The sequence below is a fragment of the Lemur catta genome, chromosome 22 (genome assembly GCF_020740605.2).
Source record: "Lemur catta isolate mLemCat1 chromosome 22, mLemCat1.pri, whole genome shotgun sequence".
Taxonomy (NCBI): Eukaryota; Metazoa; Chordata; class Mammalia; order Primates; family Lemuridae; genus Lemur; species Lemur catta.
Window position 1 is genome coordinate 27,828,378 of NC_059149.1, and position 24,269 is coordinate 27,852,646.

Here is a 24,269-nt window from a genome sequence, read left to right on the forward strand (position 1 = left end):
GCAGAAGTGGCTCACGCCTGTAATCCAAGCACTTTGGGAGGCCAAAGTGGGAGAATTGCTTGAGGTCAGGAGTTCCAGACCAGCCTGGGCAACACAGTGAGACCCAGTCTCTACAAAACATTAAATAAAAAATGAGCTGGGCATGATGGTGATTGCCTGTAGTCCCAGCTACTCGGGAGGCTGAGGCAGGAGGGAGGATGGCTTAAGCTCAAGAGTTCAAGGCTACAATGAGCTGTGATCATGACACCCTACTCCAGCCTGGGTGACAGAGGGAGATCCTGTCTCAAAGAAAACAAAATAGCTATAATAAAAGTTTCCCCACCCTCCCCCAGGTCATGTTCAACCAGGAGGGCATCCAGACCAGATAGAAGGATGGATTTTGCAGGGAACCAAGCAGTCATCAAGTGATCATATATAATATGAATTTTTAAAACAAGTTTTGTGTTTGCTAGCTTTGCTTTATTGTTTATTGAGGACTCAGAATCCCTGTGGAAAGAAAAGGACAGACAAAGGCAAAGAGGGAGAATATAAAACATCCAAAAGAATAAAAGCCTCCAGCTTCATTTATGGTCAGGTGTAGTACTCTCAATGCCAGGATGGTGCCCCAGGGCCAGGCAGCAGTGTTGCTTATTTAAACATCTCCCAACGTGGATTTCTGTTTCGAGGCAAAACTCCTGGCAGGAGCCATTTGGACGCTCACAGATCTCCTTGAACTCGCCCCTGGCTGGACACAGAAGAGGGTTATTGCACCATCTGTTAGTCTCCCTGGATTTTCATTGAATTACATGGAGGTGGGGTACAGTGTCTGGAAACAATCTTGTGTGGATGTTTTTGGTTGCATTGTTATTTGATTTCTTAAATGAATACTTAATAATCTAGTGTTACACAAGAATTTGAATCTTTTGGTGTTCTTGAAGAATCTGACAATACTGGATGCACCTACGTAACAAAAGGCTGGAGCGGAGAAGCCCCCCCACCCCTCACCCCCACCGCCTTTTAAGTTCCAGGGCATGTACACTCCTGTGTATTTGTCTTACTCCTTATTTTCTTCTGTCACTCATGGCAGAGACTGGTTTGTTTTTAACATCATGTCTTATACTGCTGATTTTCCTAGAGTAGAAGAAAGCTTTTAGAAAAGAATAATATTTCTCTCTTTCTCCCCCTGATTTCTCTCCACATACACATTTATACACAAATATGTATGTTAGGTTATATATATATATATATATATATATATATATATCTTTCAAAAGTAGAACTGAAATATAGATCTAAACAATTATATACTTTAAGGAAATTGTTAGAAAGGACATTTTTCTAGAGAAGGGAAAACTTTTCCTTCATGTTTAACACACAAATACGTCTGTGTCTGTATTTGTTACATCCTGTGGCTTCATCTACTCCTCACCTCTCTGCTGCTGGTTTTGAGGTTGCAGTCTTGCTCTAGACACCACTGCATACGTTAGGAGTGAAACATTCAAGTTCTTCTTAAAGGCTGAACAACTAGTTTAAAACATTGAGTAGTATTGGATTTATGTCCTAAGGTCTCACTGTTCTGAGGATGGGCCACAGTTTCAAAAGTGCTTTAATTCTGAGCAGACTCCAGGTGTGACAAAGTGTACCATTTCCATGACAACTTCTGTAGCTCTTTGCTGACAACAAAAGAGGTATCCAAACCAGCGCTTCTAATTATTTTTCCTATTCTGGAACACAGAGACTGATTCTTCAATAGCTTCAAATCAGTACACAGCATTTATGATACACTCAATAAATGCCTATTGAATTGAACTGAACTGAAATCCAAATGCATTAGGTTGAATTTACCTCTTCAGTTGTCACAAATGAATTAGTTAATGGATGTGAAGATCAAATATGCAACACCCTATTTTTACCTAAAATGTGAATTGGGAAATAATTTTAAGAGTATTTTTATTTTAAATGAATGATCATTCTAAGTGTTGAGCACTTGGTAGAAACCAGCTGAAATCTGAGTTTTTGATCCTTAAGCTTTATATTAATATGTCCTTTTATCTGTAACTAGTCAAGTACTATATATATATATAGGGCCCATTTATCTTGGGCTAAAATTGGCCTTGTGCAGCCAGAAGAGTCACATGAGATTAGTATGCTATAGAGGATGAACTGTTGCCATGTCTTGCACTATGTGGAAAATCACTCTTGAATGTCCCCCTATTGTGGGAATTCTTGCATTCTACTGTGGGTGTAGAATCTGACCTCATTTCTTGATGATGAATTTCTTGAGGGCAGGAATCACATCTTATTCTTCTCTGTATGTATATCTTAGAATCTGACTCAAGTCTTGGCATATAATAGGTATTCAGCAAATGACTGAGAAATAAATGATTGAGATATAGCTATTTCCCATCCCATAACCTGTTTGCAGAAATTAATTACCCTCAGTTCACAAGTCTTGGAATCATATGTGCTATTTTGCTACAGCTGGCTCTGTTGAGCTTAAATTTTCAAATCGCAAAGGAGCTTTGTAAAAATATGGTGTTCTGTTGCTCGTTTATAAGAGTTCAAGTCATATTATGGGCATTTTATTCTTATTAACTTTTTTGTTTTTAATTTGTTCTTTGCTAGTGAACCTTGTATGTTGCATATTGTGGGCATACTGTCATTGCCAGCTATTTGCTTTAGAAACAAATGTTAGAGTTACAATAAACAGTGCACATTATTTTGCTTAGTCACTTACCTTATAGATGAAGAAATGAGACCAAGGGAAAGGAAGACCAAGATCACCTAGTGATCTACTGAGGAAGATGGAAGAGACAGAGCTAAAGCTTGGGGATCCTGAGCTACATTCTATTTCCTCTTCTTCCTCACTCTCTGTATCCTCCTCTCTTCCCCCAGCCTTTCAAAAAAATTGCAGTCCTGCTGCAAATGTCCACCTAAGGACCCCCAGAGAGGACCCCACCTTCCATGCAGACTGCTGTCTTTAGCAGAGTCCTGTATTCTCTTCTCTAGTCTTGTTGCATTCCATTTTGGCTCTATTTTGATTGGGTGACTATGAAAACAAACAAAAATGAATTAGGTTTTCTAAATTTGGAAGTTTTAAAGCTTGATTAAAAGCATCGATTTTTCTGGGGATATGAGTACAAAACATATATTTTAAAATATTTTAAACTTAGTTTTAAAATCCAAGCCATACGTTTAGCAAGGGTGACTACTTAATAAGTACCGAGCAGATGGGTCTTTAGCAATCAGAAGGATAATTATCTTCTAAGTCGAAGTCACCAGTTTTGTGTGCTACTGAGTTAATATAACTGCATGTGGCGTCCCCTTTAACCAGACTTCAGGGAGTCGTACGGCAGAAGCAGCACGACAGAACCCAGGGTGGGATGTGCAGGGAAAGCCAGGAAGGAAAGAGAAGCCTTCACTCTGGTATGGAGCCCACTCTTGAGGGAGGCACTTCACTTTTTAGGGCCTTAATTTTTTCCTCTATACAACAAGAATAAGCAGCTAGGTCATCTTTAAGGCCTTTTAGAATCTTGTCAGTGACTGATTTCACAGCGTCTGCAGTCCTCATAGCTTCTCTGCTAATTGTAACGAGGCTAACTGCTCTTTTGTTTTATGAAAAATACTTATGCATTTGTTTAAAAACTACTCATTCTTCTCTTCACAAAAATGAAAGCATTTTAAGGTAATTTATAAAACGTTCAGTGAGTCTTTCACATATCAGCTCTGTGGTGGGGTAGCTTAGCCCATTCATGGGGGTGTAGCTCCCGATCAGCCTGTCCTTCCTCCCCAAACCCATGTGGAACGTGGAATGGAGGACACACTTCACACACATGCAAAGACTAAACACACACACAACACACACACACGATTACCAAGGGAAAGGTGCAGAGGAAAGCCTGGGACGGACAGCTCAAATACTCTGCATATTCACTGTGGCCATGATTTTCCTTCCACAGCCTGACCTAGGATCCCTAAGACTTTGCCTTAGGCTTTCAAGCCTTGTGTTACTTGTGGGTTTTGGCTTTCTTTTGGTCATATATTATTTCTCTAATAGCTCTAATTAATAAAACCTCTTTTTCATTTTTCATCCTATACCCATGCTGTGTTTTAGGAGCTTGCTAACTTTTCCCTGGACTATACAGCCATCAAAGCGACCAGCCTATGGCTTCTTGGGAGTCAGAGGTCCTGTGTTTTTGTTCTTTGCTTGTTTCCTTGTAAGGGCGCCACATACAGTGGATGCTTAACAAATATCTGAAAAACAGAACTGGTTTTCTACCTCTGTTCTCTCCCCAATTCAATCTCTTCCTTTTACTTCTTCCAGATTAGTTTTCCTGAAGCAAAAGGGGCATCATCTCACAAACCGCCCCTCATCTCTCAGACCTGAGGGCCCAGCTTCCCATTAACACTGCATAGACCTTCAAAAGTTACCAGCACAGATTAAGACAGGAAGGTCTGGATTCACCAAGAATAGGCATGCCTCCCATCATATTTTCTGTTGTGAATGTTGGGTAATGTCTTTTTTCAAACAACATAAAGCACACCCATTGACAGTTCCTGAAAATATAAAAGAATTGTCCACCTTCTCACATATCTGTAACCACTTTCTGACTCCTTCCCAACCCTCAAGTTCCTGAATTCTACGAAAAGATAGGAAGATATTCCACCTGATGTAAGGCAATAAGTTGCTTATTCTTTTTTGGATCTACATATTCAGGAACTCCAGGCAATATCCAGATCTATTTTCGATATCTGGTCACTTCCGTGGGTAAAAGCAAAACGTCCTGCACACACTACCGCAAAGCATGTCTGTGCAAGGTGTCTTACACCTGTTATTCACACATGCATGCTGGATGCAGAATACACTCTGTTGCAGGTTCCTCTCTGGTTCTTCTGTTTAAGTTCTACATTAGAAGACTAGATGTTGAAAAGGAAGAGGGAAAGCCAGGAATTGGGATGGAGCCTTAAGGGACAAAATCAAGCCCAAGGCACCATCAGTATTATGGGGTAATGGTATGAAGACTTCTTAGAGTACAGTAATCTTTTAGAGTACAGTAATCCACCCCACTACCTCCACCAGTCCCTTCTGCCTGAGACCTCTCTGGCTTTGAAGTAGCTCCTACAGCAGTGAATTAGCATAAATCACTTTTTCTGAAAGGAAGTAGTTTTGCAGACAAATATTTAGTAGAATAATACCCTATATTTTTGTTGTCAAGATCTAGAAACTGCTAGTAAACCTAACTAAATTCACATTTAGTGATGGAGTAAAGAGGGTTTTGAGCACTTGAAACACAGTTGCTTTCATTTCATCTAACAAAGTTGCTGTGGAGAACTAATGAATCAGGTGGCTGCAGGAATCTTGGCTGAGGGGTCTTCTAGATTCCCTATGAAACCCCCTTTTAGCTCATAGGTGATGGTGATTTCATTTTGCATATTGGATCCCTGTAAGGTCTCAGGCACTCTACTCTTACCAAGCCTTCTGCAAAGTGTATTTTGTTACCTGGTAGAACTTGGCTCATAAAGAAGAGAATGGTAAAGAAGAGAACAGGAATCCTCATGGCTGCAGAGAGAAGGAGGCCTGGCTTCATTTCCAGGAGTTGGAGAACACTTCCGTCTGCGGCTCTCTAGCGCCAGTGGAATGTTTCTGTCTGGATACTAAGTGCCCGTCTGTGCTCATTAGTGATGCTCGTGGACAGAGCTGCTCTATGTGTGCAGAATGGTTCTTGTGGGAACACTGAGAGTCCTTGTTTTGTTGGACATTCAGTTCATTAGAAGGATGTGGGCGCACAGTTTGACCAGAAAACCTTGTTAAATGGGAACATAAGCTACAAATGTTTTGGCAAAAGATTAGTTTGTGAATAAACATCCATCTACATTAAGTTACAATGAGTTAGGCTATGTCGAGAAACCAGTTGGTTTAAGTAAGGACTAAACATTTTGTTAGCGAATACTTCCCAGACTTAACTAACCCTAATAACAATGAATCACCCTACTCACTCCTGATCTGAACCTCACATCGGGGAGAAACTATACAAAGGCCTTCTATGTGGCAAACCCTGTAGTGAATATTTTCACATTATACAACATGAGAAAACTCACAGAGGAGAGAAACCATATGGCTGTCATGTATGTGGAAAAGCCTTTAGTCAGTGGTCTATCTTTAGATGACATGACACAACTCACCCTGGAGAGAGACTATATGAATGTCATGTGTTTGGGAAAGCCTTCAGTCAACAATCTGGCCTTAGATCACACAAGAGAAATCATACCGGAGAGTAACCATATAAATGCCATCTATGTGGGGAAAGCCTTCACGCAAAGTACTAACTTTAGGCAACACAAGACAATTCACACTCAAGAGAACATTGAGAATCTCTTCTGAAAATATTTTAATGTTAGATGACATGGTATTATAAATGATGAATGTAAGAAATGTTCACAAGGCTCTAGCCATAGTTTTAAAATCTAAACACATCATAGGACTTAATTGAAGAAACACTGTAATCAATATGAAAGATCCTTCAGGTATCCTTATTCCTCAGTCTGTACAAGTAAATTTACATGGAAGGGAATCCAGTATAAATAACATCTATGTAGCAGTAACTTGTTAGTGGTTTGATCATAGGTGACACAAGAGAACCAAAACTGTCAATATAATTAATTTTAAGGTATTGAGCAACAGCTACGACTTAAAAGGCACCAAAGAACATATAGAAGACGGAACCCCTATGTGTGTAATTAATGTTGGAATGCCTTCGTTTATTGTTAAATAAAATGAGAAAAAACCCACTTGGGGGAATAATTGGTCTGTAGATAAGGAGAAACACTATTCTTCCAAGCACCAGGCTTGTTGTGTGCAAGAAAACTCTATGAAGAAATAGTTGGAAAAACAGGAAATATGAAAAGAAAGGCTTTAAAGCAGCAGTGAATCCTCTTGTGAAATACAAAATATGTCATACTGGAGAAGCTATTTAGTGAAAAATCATGAGACATCCATTATTCATAGAGCAAGACTCCTGGCACATGTGAGGTTTCACCGTGCATGAAACTCTCGTAGTGCCACAAAAGGAGAAAGTCCTCACTGGTCACGTATTCCTTAGTTAACACTGAGTTTCTCACACTGAGGAGGTATCAATCATAGAATCAATGTGCAGAAATGGCCTGCTAGATTTCAGGTCAGAAAAATGGGTCAAAGACAGAATGTGGACTCTCAAAATATACCTTTAACACAATTTATCAAATGATTCTGAATTCTGAGAACTTCCAGAATTAAAGCACCGAAAAATCTGAAAACCGAAATTCAGCGACTCCAATTCAGCTCTTGCACTGTCACACCACTGCCGGCAGAGGGCGTGCGGGTCCGCCTTTCTTGACCGCATTGGCGCATGCGCGCTCCGCCCGCGGAAACCCAATGTGGATCCATCCCGAGGGAGAAGCTCCCCGTCCTGAGCCCTGACTGCGTCTGAAGACGACCCGAGGCTTCTGCGGGTGGCTGTAGCGATGGAGGCGTCCGAGGCCAACTGCGGACCCAGGTGCAGAAGACGGGGCGACGAGGCCCGAAGAACCCGGTTGTGAACCGGAAATGCCGCAACTGACTCCAGCAGGAAATGACTGTTCCGGGTCGGCAGGAAACCGGTCGTTCCGCAGGGGCGTGGTCTACACGCAGGCGCGGTGCCCCTCCCTTGTGGCGTTTCCGGGTCAGTTTCTACTTCCGCTTGGTGGATTAAGAGACTTCCGGTTTGTCTCCACGCGATTGTGTGGTGTGCGCGGTGGCTCTGGGCTTTTTCCACCCACTTCAAGTATTGATAAAATGGTTCTCATGTTTTATGGCAACAGCTTATTGTTGTCAGGCCATTTATGTTATTCCCTCTGAACAGCGAGAAACCGGTTGACCCTTAAAGGCCATTTCCGCGCACGGATGGAGAAGAGGCGCTGTCCGCGCAGCCGGTGCGACTGCGGCCCCGGGCTCGGAGGGCGACGGGGGTCGCTGTGGGCGGTGGGGAATGTGCGGTTGCACGTTCCATCTGCCAGACCTCGGCTTCCGTTTCCTTTCCCTGTTCACCGGGGCGGTGGAGAAGGAAAGCACCGGCTCAGCCGCAGGGACTTCACAGGGCCAGGACCTGGGCAGTGAGGGCGGAGGGCAGAAAACTGTCTGAGAAGAGCAAAATTACTGTCTGTTTATATACACACATCTACTGTTTACTTCCGTCTCTTCATTTAGTTCTTTTCTGTGTCACACATGAGATGATTTATCAATTCAAATACGTTTGACGTCAATGTGAATAATAGCTCATAATTTAATTGATTCATTAATTTCTGTATTTGTTGTTATTTCCCATTTGTCTTTATTTTTATTCCCAGAGTATATGAAAAATTATATTAAATTGGAAAAATATGACTTGCTGTAATCCATGTTTTAGTTTTCTCTTTATGAATATTTCATAGTCAATATTGATAATGAAGCTCATAAAATGTATTCTTCTTGGGAGATCTGTGGAAATTGCTTTTATCTAATGAAAAATTAATTTTTCAATATTTCTGGGAACACCTATTAAGGAAGTCTATACTTTCCCATCGACATGAAAACAATAGTAGTGGTTTTCATTACTACCAGGTAATTAAACTTTGATGGCTACAACTACCAGGCAATTGATCTGAGATGTTTAGAAATTAAAGTCTTGGCAACATAGGGAGGCCCCAACTCTACAAAAAAAAAAAAAGTAGGCAGGCATGGCCTCACTGGCCTGTTTTTCCAGATAAGCCAGGATGATGTCTCAGGCCTTGGAGTTGGGGGTTGCAGTGAACTGTGATCTTGCCACTGCACTCAACACTGGGTAAAGAGTCAGACCCTGTTTCCCCGGGAAAAAAAGAAACCAGAGTACCTATTGGATATGTCATATTGGGATGAACTTTATTAACATTGAAAAAGATTTAAAAGCTACAGGTTTACAATCAAATTTAATAACCATGTATACACAATGTCACATTCAATGATTATGCAGTATGAGCAGGTATCTCCAAAAAAAATGTAGACTTCCCAGCCTACTTGATCCCCACAAGACTCTATGGGAATTACTTTGATAACCTACTAAAATACATGAAACAATCTATACACACAGAAGGCATGGAAAAGTAAAAACATCATACCTATCTTAAAAATTTACTCGTATTTCAATCAGTGAAAGTCATGAATGTGATTCATAGATATCCCACAACACCCAAAACCAAACATCTCATGTCTGTTCACAAGGGGTAATACAGCACAACTGTTAAATCATGAAACCCAGTAATAAATCTAGTCCTCTCCAAAGCAGAATCATACAATTCAATACCTAAAATTCAGCAATTCCCGCTAAATTTCATGTACTTTAAACATATGCACATACAAAGTTCCTCCAAATATTCGAAATGTTGAGAACACTTGCAAATGCAAAACAAAGTATTTAGCAGATGTGGCCACATCCAGGAATGGAGCCAGCACTGCCCAGGGGTCCCAGGTGCATATACCCAAACCTGACCTCTTCCTTTCTTCCTCTGGCTAGTGACTGAGTGTGTGTGTGTGTGTGTGTGTGTGTGTGTGTGTGTGTGTGTGTGTGTGTGTGTGTATGTGTTCTCTCAGAGGGGTCAATTGTCCTACTGAGATCATTAGAACAGAACCAGAGACCTCAAGCCCGGCTTGTTCCTCCTCTTGCTACTTCTGGCCCCCCAGCCCAGGCAAGGGACATTGCTGAGGCCAGGCACAGCTTCAGAGATTCAGTTCACAGGAATTATCTAAAAATTCTCCAAATTTAGTCATTCAAATCCCAAATACAAAATCATTTCCCAGTTTGCTCTTCACATTATAATTTACAACTTACTCTTACATGTCAACTCAGTTTATTACACAATTAACTTCATTAAAAAAAGTTTAAAAGCCTCTTAAACAAGTGCCATTTCAACACAATTTGAGTTTCCATAATTCAAGCATGCAGTGTCTGTCTGTGTCCAACATTATCTGGGGTTCCACCATTGGCACAAGCTCCAAGGCTGGAGAAGGTGATTCTCCAGACCCAGGCTGCTCCCTCCACCATCTCCTCCTCAGCCCAACAGTCCCCTCCCAGGCCATGAGGCTGGAAGCTGAGTCTCCCTCCACCTCGTGTCTCACTCTGACTCACTGTCCTCAGAGGAGGCAATACGAAAGTTTTCAAAGAGGACATTCAATGGGACACAGACACACTTATCCTCACACTTCTCTAGGAAGTGTGGTCTCAGAGCAGGAGGGCCTGGCTTCTCAGGAGGGAGGCAAAAGGCAGATGGCAGGAGGCTGGAGATCCACTGTCCATTGTCCAGTCTCCTGAAGGTCATCCTGAGGGGCTGGCCTGGAGCAGAGCTGGGTGACAAGAGACGGGACTCGGTGCAGGCCTGGAGAGGGTTCAGGGGAGCTCTGCGCTGTGGAGGTTGCAACCCAGCGCTGGGTACTTGGGCTGCTTTCTTCTTGGTCGATTCAGGTGACACTTTTGCTTGAAGTCCAGCTGCTCTTGGTGGAGACTGGTCATTGTTCACAGGGCGCAGCTCCGATCTGCCAGTGCTCTTCTGAGGGGTCTGCAAGGGGCTGTGTCTCGGTTTCTTTTGGGGATGCTGGCAAGTCTGGCTGGGCCTCTGGGCAGATCTCTTGCCTGGTGCCCTGATGTTGAGATTGAAGACTTGGCCCAACCTACGTGTGGCAGGCGGTGGGCAGGGCTGTGAGATCAGAGCAGGACACTTGGCTCCTGCCTGGGGCTGCAGGACCTGGCTGAGACCAAGGATTTTTGTGGCATCCTGGGGAGCTGAAAGGGAGACATCATTTTCCCTGTGGTGTGCCAGCTTGTCAAAGATAAGAGAGTCCTGGCCATAGTGGTTTAATGCAGGCTTGGGGGTGTCAGTGAGAGCCACTGCCTGTCCTCTATTTCGTCCACTACTGGAGAAGGTGCTGACTTCAGGTCTTGTGATGGGAAACACTGAATGGCCCACAGAGCTCAAGTCAGATTTCTTGACAGGTGGGTGACTAGTAAGAAGAGGGTCTAGGAGAGGCCTCTTCTTGGCTGTGTAGACCGGCATTGGCCTACTTGGGATCTGTAGGAAAAGAAAAAAAACATTAGAAATTCTTCACCATCAAGTGAAAATGAAAATGAATCAATTAAAACATCAAGGAGAAAATAACATTAAATGTCAAAATAAAAAAATTCAAAACAGTCACATATGAATGGGTACTACAATTATGCTGATTAGTGCAAGAAAAATTTAAAAAAATTAACCTGATATATATTGCTGTCATATTGGAAAATACAGTCTTGGAAAATATCGTCTGTTGTTCATCAAGGTTAAGGTTAAAAACCTCTGTGGTACACTTTTCCATGAAGTGTATCCTGCCAATGCTTTTTAGAAGTCAGTTGGGTAGATAAAAAATGTGATACATAATTTGAAAATACTTATTGATATTGAAAATGGATGTGCCTTGAGGTAATAGTCTACATCTTGGAGGCATCAAATTACAGTGTTCCACATGCCCCTCCAGGAATATCGTTAGCAGGCCTGCAAACAATCTTAGTAAAACAAAGAAAAGGGCAAATGGAACATGAAAAGTATACAGACATGGAGAAAATTCCTGCACATAAAGTGCAGGCAACTGAGAACACTCCTCAGAGTCTCTGATGGACCCACCTGCCCAGTTAGAAGGCCTCCAGCCACACGATCCATGCATGGGGGGGGGGAAACTGGGCTATGGTGTGAGAATCATCTATGATCAGTTCCCGACTCTGAGGTGCATGTGTCCCCTGATCCCCAAAGAAGACGTTTCCACTTACCCTGGGATTCTCCTCCTCGGGTCGGGGAGCCCTGGGCCCTGAGCGTCCCCTCTGCTGCTTCCTCATGGTCTGGGCTTTGCTGAGTGTGTTGTTCTCAGGCTGTGGGTAGCGACCTGCCTTCCACCTCATCTCCCGGCAGCTTCAGGTCAGACTTCCTCAGGTGTTCACCTTTGGATGCGCTGAATGACAAAAAGAAATTGTGAAGAGCACTATAAATTGACGTAGTGAAAAACATCCTCCCAACATCTTCTTCCCTAGAAGGAAGATGTATCAACCACTTCCTCAAATCCTTTCCTCACTCAGGGGCCTCACATTAACTGATGTGTTATCTTCCTCTCCCATCACTCCCTATCTCCAGAACAGGGCCCTGCCTTAGGCCAGACACATAGAAACGGTCAATTTAGATTTTGCCCTTGAAGAGTTGATTCCAAAGAGTTTGAAAAGCCCTAGGGCACTTCCCTCTGTTCGTGAAATGAAAGACAGCATTTTCCAAGAGCTACAAAATAATTGAAGCTACAGAAAATTTCATCCACAATCCTGGAGCACACATATTTCAAAATCGTCAATCAAACATGCCTTTCTATTAACTTTTGAACTGTCACTTTGGATGCCAACATATGCAATTTCCTAGCTCAAATTCACATGCAAATGGATATTTTCCCCTTCTAACCTGCAAGTTGATGGTCCACAGTCTTTCAATTACTGCCCTATCTCCAGAACCCCACCATGTATGTGGTTTCTAAAAAATGCACAATGAAATGTTTGAAGAAACAAAGGACCAATGAGATATTTAGCCTTTCATGTCCACGGACAAAACCACCAGATTTCCAAAACTGTTTACCTGTTTACCTACAAAGTCAGGAGGCTGGGTATATTTCCTTAGGAATGTCAATTTTTCTGAAATAATTGACATCTCACTGACATATTTTAGGCCTATTTTCAAAGAAAATCAATTAAAACAAACAAAAAAAAAACCTACCGCATGACCTAAAACCACAACATCATCTATTTCTTTTGCTGTACTATTTTTCCAAAGTCCAATCGCAAGAAGAAACTAGTGAAAGTTACAAACCTTAAATGCGGCGTTCACCTGCTGTCTGTCAGTAGGTTCTCAGAGCAGTGGAGCCCAACGTGATGCAGCAGCCAGGACTCTTGGGCAAGAGCCACTGAGGGAGGCTTCCTGTCCAGGCTGACTTTTATGCAGTTGTGTGGGATGGCAGTGGGAGACGTGACCTAATCTAAACAACTTAATCCAATTACGTTTCAATTAATGGTCTCCAGAAACAAGCACTCTACTTTGTTGTTTACCATTTTGCAGTAGATTGGAAACCAATATATTGGTATACCTGCATGGTTTTAAGAACATATACTCTGTGTAAGAAAAATAAATATTTGTACATATATCTGTTTCCCCTTGCACTTTGCATTTTTATTGAGCTAAAATGTACATAATATATAATGTAGCATTTTAATTGTATTTCCCTTTGGCATTCTGTGACACTCAGTGCATTCACCTTGAGGTGTAACCTTCACCACCATCCATCCCACAGCCAGTTTTCTTCATCCATTCATCTACTGTTGAGTATTTGGGTGGTTTTCACTCTTTGCTTTTGTGAATTTCGCTAGTATGAACCAAGGTACACAAATACCTCTTTGAATGTCTGCTTTACAAGCTTTTGACTGTGTATCCAAGAGCAGCGTTTCTGGCTTAGACCATAATTCTCCGTCTAATTTTGTGAGGAATGGTCGTGTGGTTTTTCACAGGACTTTCATCCTTTTCTCATTCTCAATAGCAAAGTGCAGAGATTCTAATTTAATACATCCTTAACAACGGTTCTCAATCTCTGCTTTGATTCGCTGATTGATAGATTTCATCTCAGCAACCCTCAGCAGAGCAGAGCATTACCTTTTTGTATTTTCATTAGTGTTTCCCTAATAGGTTATGATGTTGAGCCTCCCTTTATGAATTCCTTGGCCATTTTAAAGCTTCTCTGGTAAAATGTCTATGTTTATATATGGTTTGGTTTTAGTTGGTTTCTTTTTGAAGTCACAGTTTTTTTACTATTTTGGATACTCCTTCTTGATCAGAAATATGTTTTGCAAATATCTTCTCCCATCCTGTGGGTAGTAGTGTCACTCGTTTTATAGTGGCCTCGATGCATAAAACTTTTAATTTTCACACATCCCAAGTTACTTATTTTCTTATGCCTGTTTGTTGGTGACATGTCCAAGAAATGCTCAGAAAATCCCATGCCATGAACATTTCCCCCATGTGTTCTTCTGAATGTTTGATGGTTTACTTTGTACAGTTCGTCGTTCATTAATTTCAGGTTCTATTTCAGTATTTTGTGTCCAGTGATTTTATTTTTCTGTGTAGTTTTTTGTGTGAGGTCCAACATTCTGCGCTCTTCTGAATCTCTCAGTTTCACTCCACACTATTAAGAAAGACTGCTCTCGTGCACTGGAAAGTTTTGACACCCTGGTATCAGTGATTCAAAGCAGTCCAGCACACGTGGCAGGGTTATGTCTGGGGTGTGTGTTCTCCTCCATCGGTAGCAGCAAGCTGGCATTTTTACCACCTCGTGCCTCCAGAATCCTGCACCCGTGAGGGGAGATGGGAGCTCCCCACTCCTGAGAGCAGAATCAGCGGCAGTGACCATTTTTCCTCACACTGTGCAGCGTCTACTCATGCCCTTCTCCTGCCTTCCATTTCTCCCCTCTTCCTTCCTCCCTTGGGACGCATATTCATCTATCACCCTCTGTGGAATTAACTCCCTTAACATCTCGAAGTTCCCAGCACTCGGTGTACACAGAGGAGGGTGTGAACACGCATCGGGTGCCCAGGGAAGTTTGCATCATTTCCCAAAGGCCGCCTTCCTCAGAATCCTATTTTGATCTGAGTTGACTATGACTCAGCACAGGAAAGTGATCTGGGCAGGCAATGAGTCATCTACCCCAGAACCAAGCTTATTGTCCAGGAACGTGAGGGTTGTTGGGGGGTACCAGGTGCTGGGCCTGCTTTCCCAGCTCAGTGCAGCTGGAAGGGGGTTCTGGGGGACCAGGACCAGCAGGAGCTGAGTCCTCATACCCAGGTAAATGCACAGGTCTGTCCCACAGTTTTAGTGGCATTTCATGAGGTGGAGATGAATTTTGCCTGAGATTCAGAATGGTTCATGAGCCAAAGGACATGCCACCGTCCTCATTACCCTCCATAAACTTCCACCAGTAGAAATAAATTCGATGTAACTGGCAGTGGTGAAAAGAAGAAACACGACACAATATGTTATAGATGTGAGAATTTTATTAACAGTGAAGCCAACTGGAAATGGACTTTTGTGCAGTGCCATTAGAAAACTACAATGTACAAGGCGAAGAAATATCCCAACCCTGCTTTCCCCTGGCAACTTCCAGAGTCAAATACTCCCCCCTCGGGAGAGGCCAGGGCTTCAGAGACGCAGATCCCTGGCATCACCCAGACACCCCCCCAAGGATAGCCATTTGGACCCAAGCACAGAACAGGCCGAGCCTCTCTCCCCATGGTGTCTCACTCGGAGTCACTGTCCCCAGAGGAGGAGGAAACCCAAAGGTCCTCATACAGGACGCTCAGTGGGACCCGGGCACAGTGACCCTCAGACTTCTCTGGGACTTGAGGGCTCTGAGCAGGAGGGCTTGGCTTCTCAGCGGGCAGGGAAGAGGGAGCCGGCAAGAGGCTGGAGCTCCACTGTCCGTTGTCCAGTCTCCTGAAGGCCATCCTGAGGGGCGGGCCTGGAGCAGGGCTGGGTGACGGGAGACGGGCCTCGGTGCAGGCCTGGACAGGGTTCAGGAGAGCTCTGCGCTGTGGAGGCTGCAGCTCAGCCCTGGGCACCTGGGCTGCTTTCTTCCTGGTCAACTGAGGTGACACTTTGGATTCAAGTCCAGCTGCTCTTGGTGGAGGCTGGTCTGCCTGCAGAGGGCGCAGCTCCGGTCTGCGAGCACTCTCCTGAGGGGTCTGGAAGGGGCTGCGTCTCGGTTTCTTTTGGGGACGCTGGCAAGTCTGGATGGGGCTCTGGGCAGATCTCTTGCCTGGTGCCCTGATGCTGAGATTGAAGTCCTGGCCCGACCTACGTGTGGCAGGCGGTGGGCAGGGCTGTGAGATCAGAGCAGGACACTTGGCTCCTGCCTGGGGCTGGAGGACCTCTCCCAAGCCAGGGGTTTTGGAGGCAGCTTGGGGAGCTCCAAGGGAGCAGTGGGCACCCGAGCTGTGCGCCAGCTTGTCGAAGGCCAGAGGGTCCTGGCCATAATGCTTGGATGCAGGCTCGGGGCTGTCTGTGAGAACCCCTGCCTGTCCTCTATTTGGTCCACTACTGGAGAAGGTGCTCAGTCCCTGCGTTGTCATGGGAGACACTGAAGAGCACGTGGAGCTCATGTCATCCTTGGCCTGTGGGTGACTTCCAAGAAGAGGGTCCAGGAGAGGCCTGTTCTTGGCTGTGTAGACCGGCATGGGTCTGCTCGGAATCTGTAGGAAAAGACAACACACACACATTAGAAATTCCTCACGAAGAAGCGAACATGAAAATCAACCAATAAAATTAAAAAAGCAGGAAATCCACTGAAATGTCACAATAAACTAATTGCCAGCAGTCATTTTAAATATGGACAGGACTCAACCTCAGGTGGTGAGGACAGTTACAAAATCAAATGGATACGTGACTAGGTCACATTCCACAATGCCATTCTTTCAATTAGTGTCCCCTCTTGAAAAACATATTTCATGCCACGGAGTGTAACTACCTAACGCTCTTCAGAATGCACCTTGATGGCTAAGGAGATGAGATAGAGAATTTGGGAATATTCATCCATTCGAAGATGTATGTTTCTGGATGTAAGATTCTGCCTGTTGGAATAATGCGATAAAAAATTCCCCCTTGTCCCTACACACATACCGTTGGTTGGTATGGACGTCAACTCACTAAAACAAGGAAATAGGGAATATGGCATCTGGGAAATGCATATAGTGGAATCAATTGGCCCCAGTGAATTTTTCACTAATCTCACACAGAGGGGTAAGGACTAGAGTGTGCACACACAGCAGGGTCTGCAGTGACACACAGCAGGGGGACCCATCAGAGAAAAGGAGCAGGGGACCAGGGGTACACTCACCCTCAGGTAGGCACAAGGTTGCGGCAGTTCCTTCCAGTCCTGCAGCTGCCTCCCCCGGGGTCTCGTGGGAGACGTCTTCAGGACAGCCTTCCTCTGCTGCTGCTCCTGCCTGCAGAACAAACAGTGTGAGTAAAACCCACTGATTTCCTGTCCACACGTGGGAGAAACGTTCCTGGGGCCCCGGCCCACTGAGTGTTTGGGTGTGACACACGTGTGGAAAACCCGTGACCCGCGCTAATTCTGCACCTTCCCTCGTGTGGGATCCCTCCCCTGCTCCAGGCAGCCCTGTAGGTTTCCCCATTAAGAACTTTGCTTCGACTCCGTGCCCTTTCTGCCTGTCATGTGCAAAATCTCAACAGCTGCCCTGGCCCCTCACCCTTACTGAATCTCCAGGAGTAGAAAGAGCTCCTGGGCCTGGAGACCTGCAAGAGAGGGACCTCCTGTCTCTTTGTCCCCAGTGTTTCTGTATTTGCCTGGACAAGGCTGTGCACGTGGTGTGAGGCGGAGAGACACCTTCTCCTGGGCTTTCAGTGCCCAGGCAGCGGCTACACCTCCCACATGGCTCACCTTGGACTCTGCTCCTTGTCCCTCTCACTCTGGTTGAGGGCCACTGGGTTCTGGAGATTCTGGAGCTTCCGTGGCAGCAGGTTCTCCTTCCCCCTGTTGGAGCCCAAGGGCTGTGGCTCCAGGGCTCCATTCCAGCACTTCATGGGGCACCTCGTGCTTCTGGCCGTGTGTCCAAAGGCCCCACAGTCCTTGCACTTCACCTGTGGGTGAGAAGGCCAGTGATCAGGGAGCGAGGCAGCAGCAATCACAGGCAGCTGTCCAAGGGCAATCAAAGGACAGATTTTGCATTCAGAGCTTAATATTGGTTTTAGGGAGGTGACCTGGACAAGTACCCAATGACCTGCTGTAGGATATTCAAGACAGAAGGTCATTTCCCAAAGCCCACGTTAGGAAGGACAGTAGGAGGAGAGAGTGAAGGTTCTAGGGGTGGGGACAACGAATGAACTTTCAACCCCAGGACAAACTCCTGGCTGCACCTGAACTAACTGGGAAGTGAGTTCTCTCCTCAGAGTCTGTGATAGACTCACTTGCCCGCTTAGTCTTTTCCGTTGGATGGGAAAAGAAAACTGGGTTATGGTGAGAGAAGTTTCCATGATCAGTCCCCGACTCTGAGGTGCATGTGTCCCCTGATCCCCAAAGAAGACGTTTCCACTTACCCTGGGATTCTCCTCCTCGGGTCGGGGAGCCTTGGGCCCTGAGCGTCCCCTCTGCTGCTTCCTCATGGTCTGGGCTTTGCTGAGTGTGTTGTTCCCAGGCTGTGGGTAGTGACCTGCCATCCGCCTCATCTCCCGGCAGCTTCAGGTCACACTTCCTCAGGTGTTCACCTTTGGATGCGCTGAATGACAAAAGGAAATTGTGAAGAGCACTATAAATTCACGTAGTGAAAAACATCCTCCCAACATCTTCTTCCCTAGAAGGAAGATGTATCAACCACTTCCTCAAATCCTTCCTTCACAGACAGGCTTCCCCTTAACTGATGTGTTATCTTCCTCTCCCATCACTCCCTGTCCCCAGAACAGGGCCCTGCCTTAGGCCAGACACATAGAAACGGTCAATTTAGATTTTGCCCTTGAAGGGTTGATTCCAAAGAGTTTGAAAAGCCCTAGGGCACTTCCCTCTGTTCCTGAAATGAAAGACAGTATTTTCCAAGAGCTACAAAACAATCGAAGCTACAGAAAATTTCATCCACAATCCTGGAGCACACAAATTTCAAAATGAGCGATCAAACATGCCTTCCTATTAACTTTTGAACTGTCACTTTGGATGCTAACGTATGCAATTTCCTAACTCAAATTCACACTCAAATGATATTTTTCCCTGCTAACCTGCAAGTTTATGGTCTACAGTCTTTGAATTACTGCCTTATCTCCGGAACCCCACCATCTATGTAGTTTCTAAAAAATGCACAATGAAATGTTTGTAGAAACAAAGGACCAATGAGATATTTAGCCTTCCATGTCCATGGACAAAACCACCAGATTTCCAAAACTGTTTACCTGTTTACCTACAAAGTCAGGAGGCTGGGTATATTTCCTTAGGAATGTCAATTATTGTGAAATAATTGACATCTCACTGACATATTTTAGGCCTATTTTCAAAGAAAATCAATTAAAACAAACAAAAAAAAAACCCTACCGCATGACCTAAAACCACAACATCATCTATTTCTTTTGCTGTACTATTTCTCCAAAGTCCAATCGCAAAAAGAAACTAGTGAAAGTTACAAACCTGAAATGCGGCGTTCATCTGCTGTCTGTCAGTAGGTTCTCAGAGCAGTGGAGCCCAATGTGATGTAGCAGCCAGGACTCCTGGGCAAGAGCCTCTGAGGGAGGCTTCCTGTCCAGGCTGACTTTTATGCAGTTGTGTGGGATGGCAGTGGGAGGCGTGACCTAATCTAAACAACTTAATCCAATTACGTTTCAATTAATGGTCTCCAGAAACAAGCACTCTACTTTGTTGTTTACTATTTTGCAGTAGATTGGAAACCAATACATTGGCATACCTGCATGGTTTTAAGAACATATACTCTGTGTAAGAAAAATAAATATTTGTACATATACCTGTTTCCCCTTGCACTTTGCATTTTTATTGAGCTAAAATGTACTTAATATATAATGCAGCATTTTAATTGTATTTCCCTTTGGCATTCTGTGACACTCAGTGCATTCACCTTGAGGTGTAACCTTCACCACCATCCATCCCACAGCCAGTTTTCTTCATCCATTCACCTCCTGTTCAGCATTTGGGTGGTTTTCACTCTTTGCTTTTGTGAATTTCGCTAGTATGAACCAAGGTATACAAATACCTCCTTCAGCGTCTGCTTTACAAGCTTTTGACTGTGTATCCAAGAGCAGTGTTTCCAGCTTACACAATAATTCTCCATCTAATTTTGTGAGGAATGGTCATGTGGTTTTTCACACGAGTTTCATCCTTTTCTCATTCTCAATAGCAAAGTGCAGAGGTTCTAATTTAATACATCCTTAACAACGGTTCTCAGTCTCTGCTTTCATTGGCTGATTGATAGATTTCATCTCAGCAACCCTCAGCAGAGCAGAGCATTACCTTTTTGTATTTTCATTAGTGTTTCCCTAATAGATAACGATGTTGAGCCTACCTTTATGAATTCCTTGGCCATTTTATAGCTTCTCTGGTAAAATGTCTATGTTTATATATGGTTTGGTTTTAGTTGGTTTCTTTTTGAAGTCACAATTTTTTAAATATTTTGGATACTCCTTCTTGATCAGAAATATATTTTGCAAATATCTTCTCCCATCTTGTGGGTAGTAGTGTCACTCGTTTTATAGTGGCCTCGATGCATAAAACCTTTAATTTTCACACATCCCAATTTACTTATTTTCTTATGCCTGTTTGTTGGTGACACGTCCAAGAAATGCTCAGAAAATCCCCTGTCATGAACATGTGCCCCATGTGCTCTTCTGGATGTTTCATGGTTTACTTACAGTTCCTCGTTCATTAATTTCAGGTTCTATTTCAGTATTTTGTGTCCAGTGATTTTGTTTTTCTTTGTAGTTTTTTGGGGGAGGTCCAACATTCTGCGCTCTTCTGAATCTCTCAGTTTCACTGCGCACTATTAAGAAAGACTGCTCTCATGCACTGGAAAGTTTTGACACCCTGGTATCAGTGATTCAAAGCAGTCCAGCACACGTGGCAGTGGTTATGTCTGGGGTGTGTGTTCTCCTCCATCGGTAGCAGCAAGCTGGCATTTTTACCACCTCGTGCCTCCAGAATCCTGCACCTGTGAGAGGAGATGGGAACTCACTACTCCTGAGAGCAGAATCAGCGGGAGAGACCGTTTTTCCTCACACTCTGCAGCGTCTACTCATGCCCTGCTCCTGCCTCCCATTTCCCCCCTCTTCCTTCTTCCTGTGGGATGCATATTCATCTATCACCCGCTGTGGAATTAACTCCCTTAACATCTCGAAGTTCCCAGCACTCGGTGTACACAGAGGAGAGTGTGAACACGCAGCAGGTCCCCAGGGAAGTTTGCATCACTTCCCAAAGGCCGCCTTCCTCAGAATCCTATTTTGATCTGAGTTGACTGTGACTCAGCACAGGAAAGTGATCTTCTGGGCAGGCAATGAGTCATCTACCCCGGAACCAAGCTTATTGTCCAAGGATGTGAGTGTTGGTTGGGCGAAGGACCAATGAGATATTTAGCCTTTCATGTCCACGGACAAAACCACCAGATTTCCAAAAATGTTTAGCTGTTTACGTACAAAGTCTGGAGGCTGGGTATATTTCCTTAGGAATGTTAATTTTTGTGAAACAACTGACATCTCACTGACATATTTTAGGCCTATTTTCAAAGAAAATCAATTAAAACGAAAAAAAATAAAAACCTACCCCATGACCTAAAACCACAACATCATCTATTTCTTTTGTTGTACTATTTTTCCAAAGTGCAATCACAAGAAGAATTAGTGAAAGTTACAAACCTGAAATTCGGTGTTCACCTGCTGTCTGTCAGTAGGTTCTCAGAGCAGTGGAGCCCAATGTGATGCAGCAGCCGGGACTCTTGGCAAGGGCCACTGAGGGCGGCTTCCTGTCCAGGCTGACTTTTATACCGTTGTGTGGGATGGCAGTGGGAGGCGTGACCTAATCTAAACAACTTAATCCAATTACGTTTCAATTAATGGTCTCCAGAAACAAGCACTCTACTTTGTTGTTTACCATTTTGCAGTAGATTGGAAACCAATACATTGGCATACCTGCATGGTTTTAAGAACATATACTCTCTGTAAGAAAAATAAATATCTGTACATATACCTGTTTCCCCTTGCACTTTGCATTTTTATTGAGCTTAATATATAATGCAGCATTTTAATTGTATTTCCCTTTGGCATTCTGTGACACTCAGTGCATTCACCTTCAGGTGTAACCTTCACCACCATCCATCCCACAGCCAGTTTTCTTCATTCCTTCACCTACTGTTGAGTATTTGGGTGGTTTTCACTCTTTGCTTTTGTGAATTTCGGTAGTATGAACCAAGGTATACAAATACCTCTTTGAGTGTCTGCTTTACAAGCTTTTGACTGTGTATCCAAGAGCAGCGTTTCTGGCTTAGACCATAATTCTCCGTCTAATTTTGTGAGGAATGGTCGTGTGGTTTTTCACAGGACTTTCATCCTTTTCTCATTCTCAATAGCAAAGTGCAGAGATTCTAATTTAATACATCCTTAACAACGGTTCTCAGCCTCTGCTTTGATTGCCTGATTGATAGCTTTCATCTCAGCACCCTCAGCAGAGCAGAGCATTACCTTTTTGTATTTTCATTAGTGTTTCCCTAATAGATAAAGATGTTGAGCCTCCCTTTATGAATTCCTTGGCCATTTTATAGCTTCTCTGGTAAAATGTCTATGTTTATATATGGTTTGGTTTTAGTTGGTTTCTTTTTGAAGTAACAATTTTTTTACTATTTTGGATACTCCTTCTTGATCAGAAGTATATTTTGCAAATATCTTGTCCCATCTTGTGGGTAGTAGTGTCACTCGTTTTATAGTGGCCTCGATGCATAAAACCTTTAATTTTCACACATCCCAATTTACTTATTTTCTTATGCCTGTTTGTTGGTGACATGTCCAAGAAATGCTCAGAAAATCCCCTGTCATGAACATGTGCCCCATGTGCTCTTCCGAATGTTTCATGGTTTACTTACAGTTCTTCGTTCATTAATTTCAGGTTCTATTTCAGTATTTTGTGTCCAGTGATTTTGTTTTTCTGTGTAGGTTTTTGGGTGAGGTCCAACATTCTGCACTCTTCTGAATCTCTCAGTTTCACTGCACACTATTAAGAAAGACTGCTCTCGTGCACTGGAAAGTTTTGACACCCTGGTATCAGTGATTCAAAGCAGTCCAGCACACGTGGCAGGGTTATGTCTGGAGTGTGTGTTCTCCTCCATCGGTAGCAGCAAGCTGGCATTTTTACCACCTCGTGCCTCCAGAATCCTGCACCCGTGAGGGGAGATGGGAGCTCCCTACTCCTGAGAGCAGAATCAGCGGCAGAGACCGTTTTTCCTCACACTCTGCAGCGTCTACTCATGCCCTGCTCCTGTCTCCCATTTCCCGCCTCTTCCTTCCTCCCATGGGACGCATATTCATCTATCACCCTCTGTGGAATTAACTCCCTTAACATCTCGAAGTTCCCAGCACTCAGTGTACACAGAGGAGGGTGTGAACACGCATCGGGTGCCCAGGGAAGTTTGCATCATTTCCCAAAGGCCGCCTTCCTCAGACACCTATTTTGATCTGAGTTGACTATGACTCAGCACAGGAAAATGATCTTCTGGGCAGGCAATGAGTCATCTACCCTGGAACCAAGCTTATTGTCCAGGGATGTGAATGTTGGTTGGGCGAAGGACCAATGAAATATTTAGCCTTTCATGTCCACGGACAAAACCACCAGATTTCCAAAACTGTTTAGCTGTTTAGATACAAAGTCAGGAGGCTGGGTATATTTCCTTAGGAATGTTAATTTTTGTGAAACAATTGACATCTCCCGGACTTATTTTAGGCCTATTTTGAAAGAAAATCAATTAAAATGAAAAAAAATAAAAACCCTGCCCCATGACCTAAAATCACAACATCATCAATTTCTTTTGTTGTACTATTTTTCGAAAGTGCAATCACAAGAAGAATTAGTGAAAGTTACAAACCTGAAATGCGGTGTCCACCTGCTGTCTCTCAGTAGGTTCTCAGAGCAGTGGAGCCCAATGTGATGCAGCAGCCCGGAGTCCTGGCAAGAGCCACTGAGGGAGGCTTCCTGTCCAGGCTGACTTTTATGCAGTTGTGTGGGATGGCAGTGGTAGGCATGACCTAATCTAAACAACTTAATCCAATTACGTTTCAGTTAATGGTCTCCAGAAACAAGCACTCTACTTTGTTGTTTACCATTTTGCAGTAGATTGGAAACCAATACATTGGTACACCTGCATGGATTTAAGAACATATACTCCGTGTAAGACAAGTAAATATTTGCACATATACGTGTTTCCCCTTGCACTTTGCATTTTTATTGAGCTAAAATGTACTTAATATATAATGCAGCATTTTAATTGTATTTCCCTTTGGCATTCTGTGACACTCAGTGCATTCACCTTCAGGTGTAACCTTCACCACTATCCATCCCACAGCCTATTTTCTTCATGCATTCACCTACTGTTGAGTATTTGGGTGGTTTTCATTCCTTGCTTTTGTGAATTTCGCTAGTATCAACCAAGGTATACAAATACCTCTTTGAATGTCT

At 43.7% G+C, this 24,269-nt stretch overlaps 3 protein-coding genes across 5 annotated transcripts; all 3 read right to left on the bottom strand.

The window, feature by feature from the left end:
• Positions 1-437: 437 nt before the first annotated feature.
• On the bottom strand, positions 438-5,712 carry LOC123626550 (putative beta-defensin 108A). Its single transcript, XM_045535613.1, has 2 exons — positions 5,480-5,712; positions 438-724 (listed from the first exon to the last, which is right to left on the bottom strand). Exons 1-2 carry the CDS (start codon positions 5,565-5,567, stop codon positions 561-563), a joined length of 252 nt encoding a protein of 83 aa, XP_045391569.1. The 5' UTR covers positions 5,568-5,712; the 3' UTR covers positions 438-560.
• A 3,188-nt stretch (positions 5,713-8,900) lies between these two features.
• LOC123626551 (putative protein FAM90A5P) lies at positions 8,901-12,931 on the bottom strand. The gene is made up of 3 exons (XM_045535614.1): positions 12,874-12,931; positions 11,802-11,980; positions 8,901-11,070 (listed from the first exon to the last, which is right to left on the bottom strand). Exons 2-3 carry the CDS (start codon positions 11,928-11,930, stop codon positions 10,120-10,122), a joined length of 1,080 nt encoding a protein of 359 aa, XP_045391570.1. The 5' UTR covers positions 11,931-11,980; positions 12,874-12,931; the 3' UTR covers positions 8,901-10,119.
• Positions 12,932-15,106: 2,175 nt separating this feature from the next.
• Positions 15,107-23,764, bottom strand: LOC123626552 (putative protein FAM90A13P). 3 transcript variants are annotated; one of them, XM_045535617.1, is made up of 5 exons: positions 23,680-23,764; positions 18,164-18,342; positions 17,508-17,707; positions 16,941-17,049; positions 15,107-16,296 (listed from the first exon to the last, which is right to left on the bottom strand). In XM_045535617.1, exons 2-5 carry the CDS (start codon positions 18,290-18,292, stop codon positions 15,346-15,348), a joined length of 1,389 nt encoding a protein of 462 aa, XP_045391573.1. In that variant the 5' UTR covers positions 18,293-18,342; positions 23,680-23,764; the 3' UTR covers positions 15,107-15,345. The 3 variants fall into 3 exon arrangements, with proteins under 3 accessions (XP_045391573.1, XP_045391572.1, XP_045391574.1); XM_045535616.1 differs by lacking the exon at positions 23,680-23,764 and adding an exon at positions 21,464-21,544; XM_045535618.1 differs by lacking the exon at positions 23,680-23,764 and having other exon boundaries at positions 18,164-19,825.
• Positions 23,765-24,269: the final 505 nt, after the last annotated feature.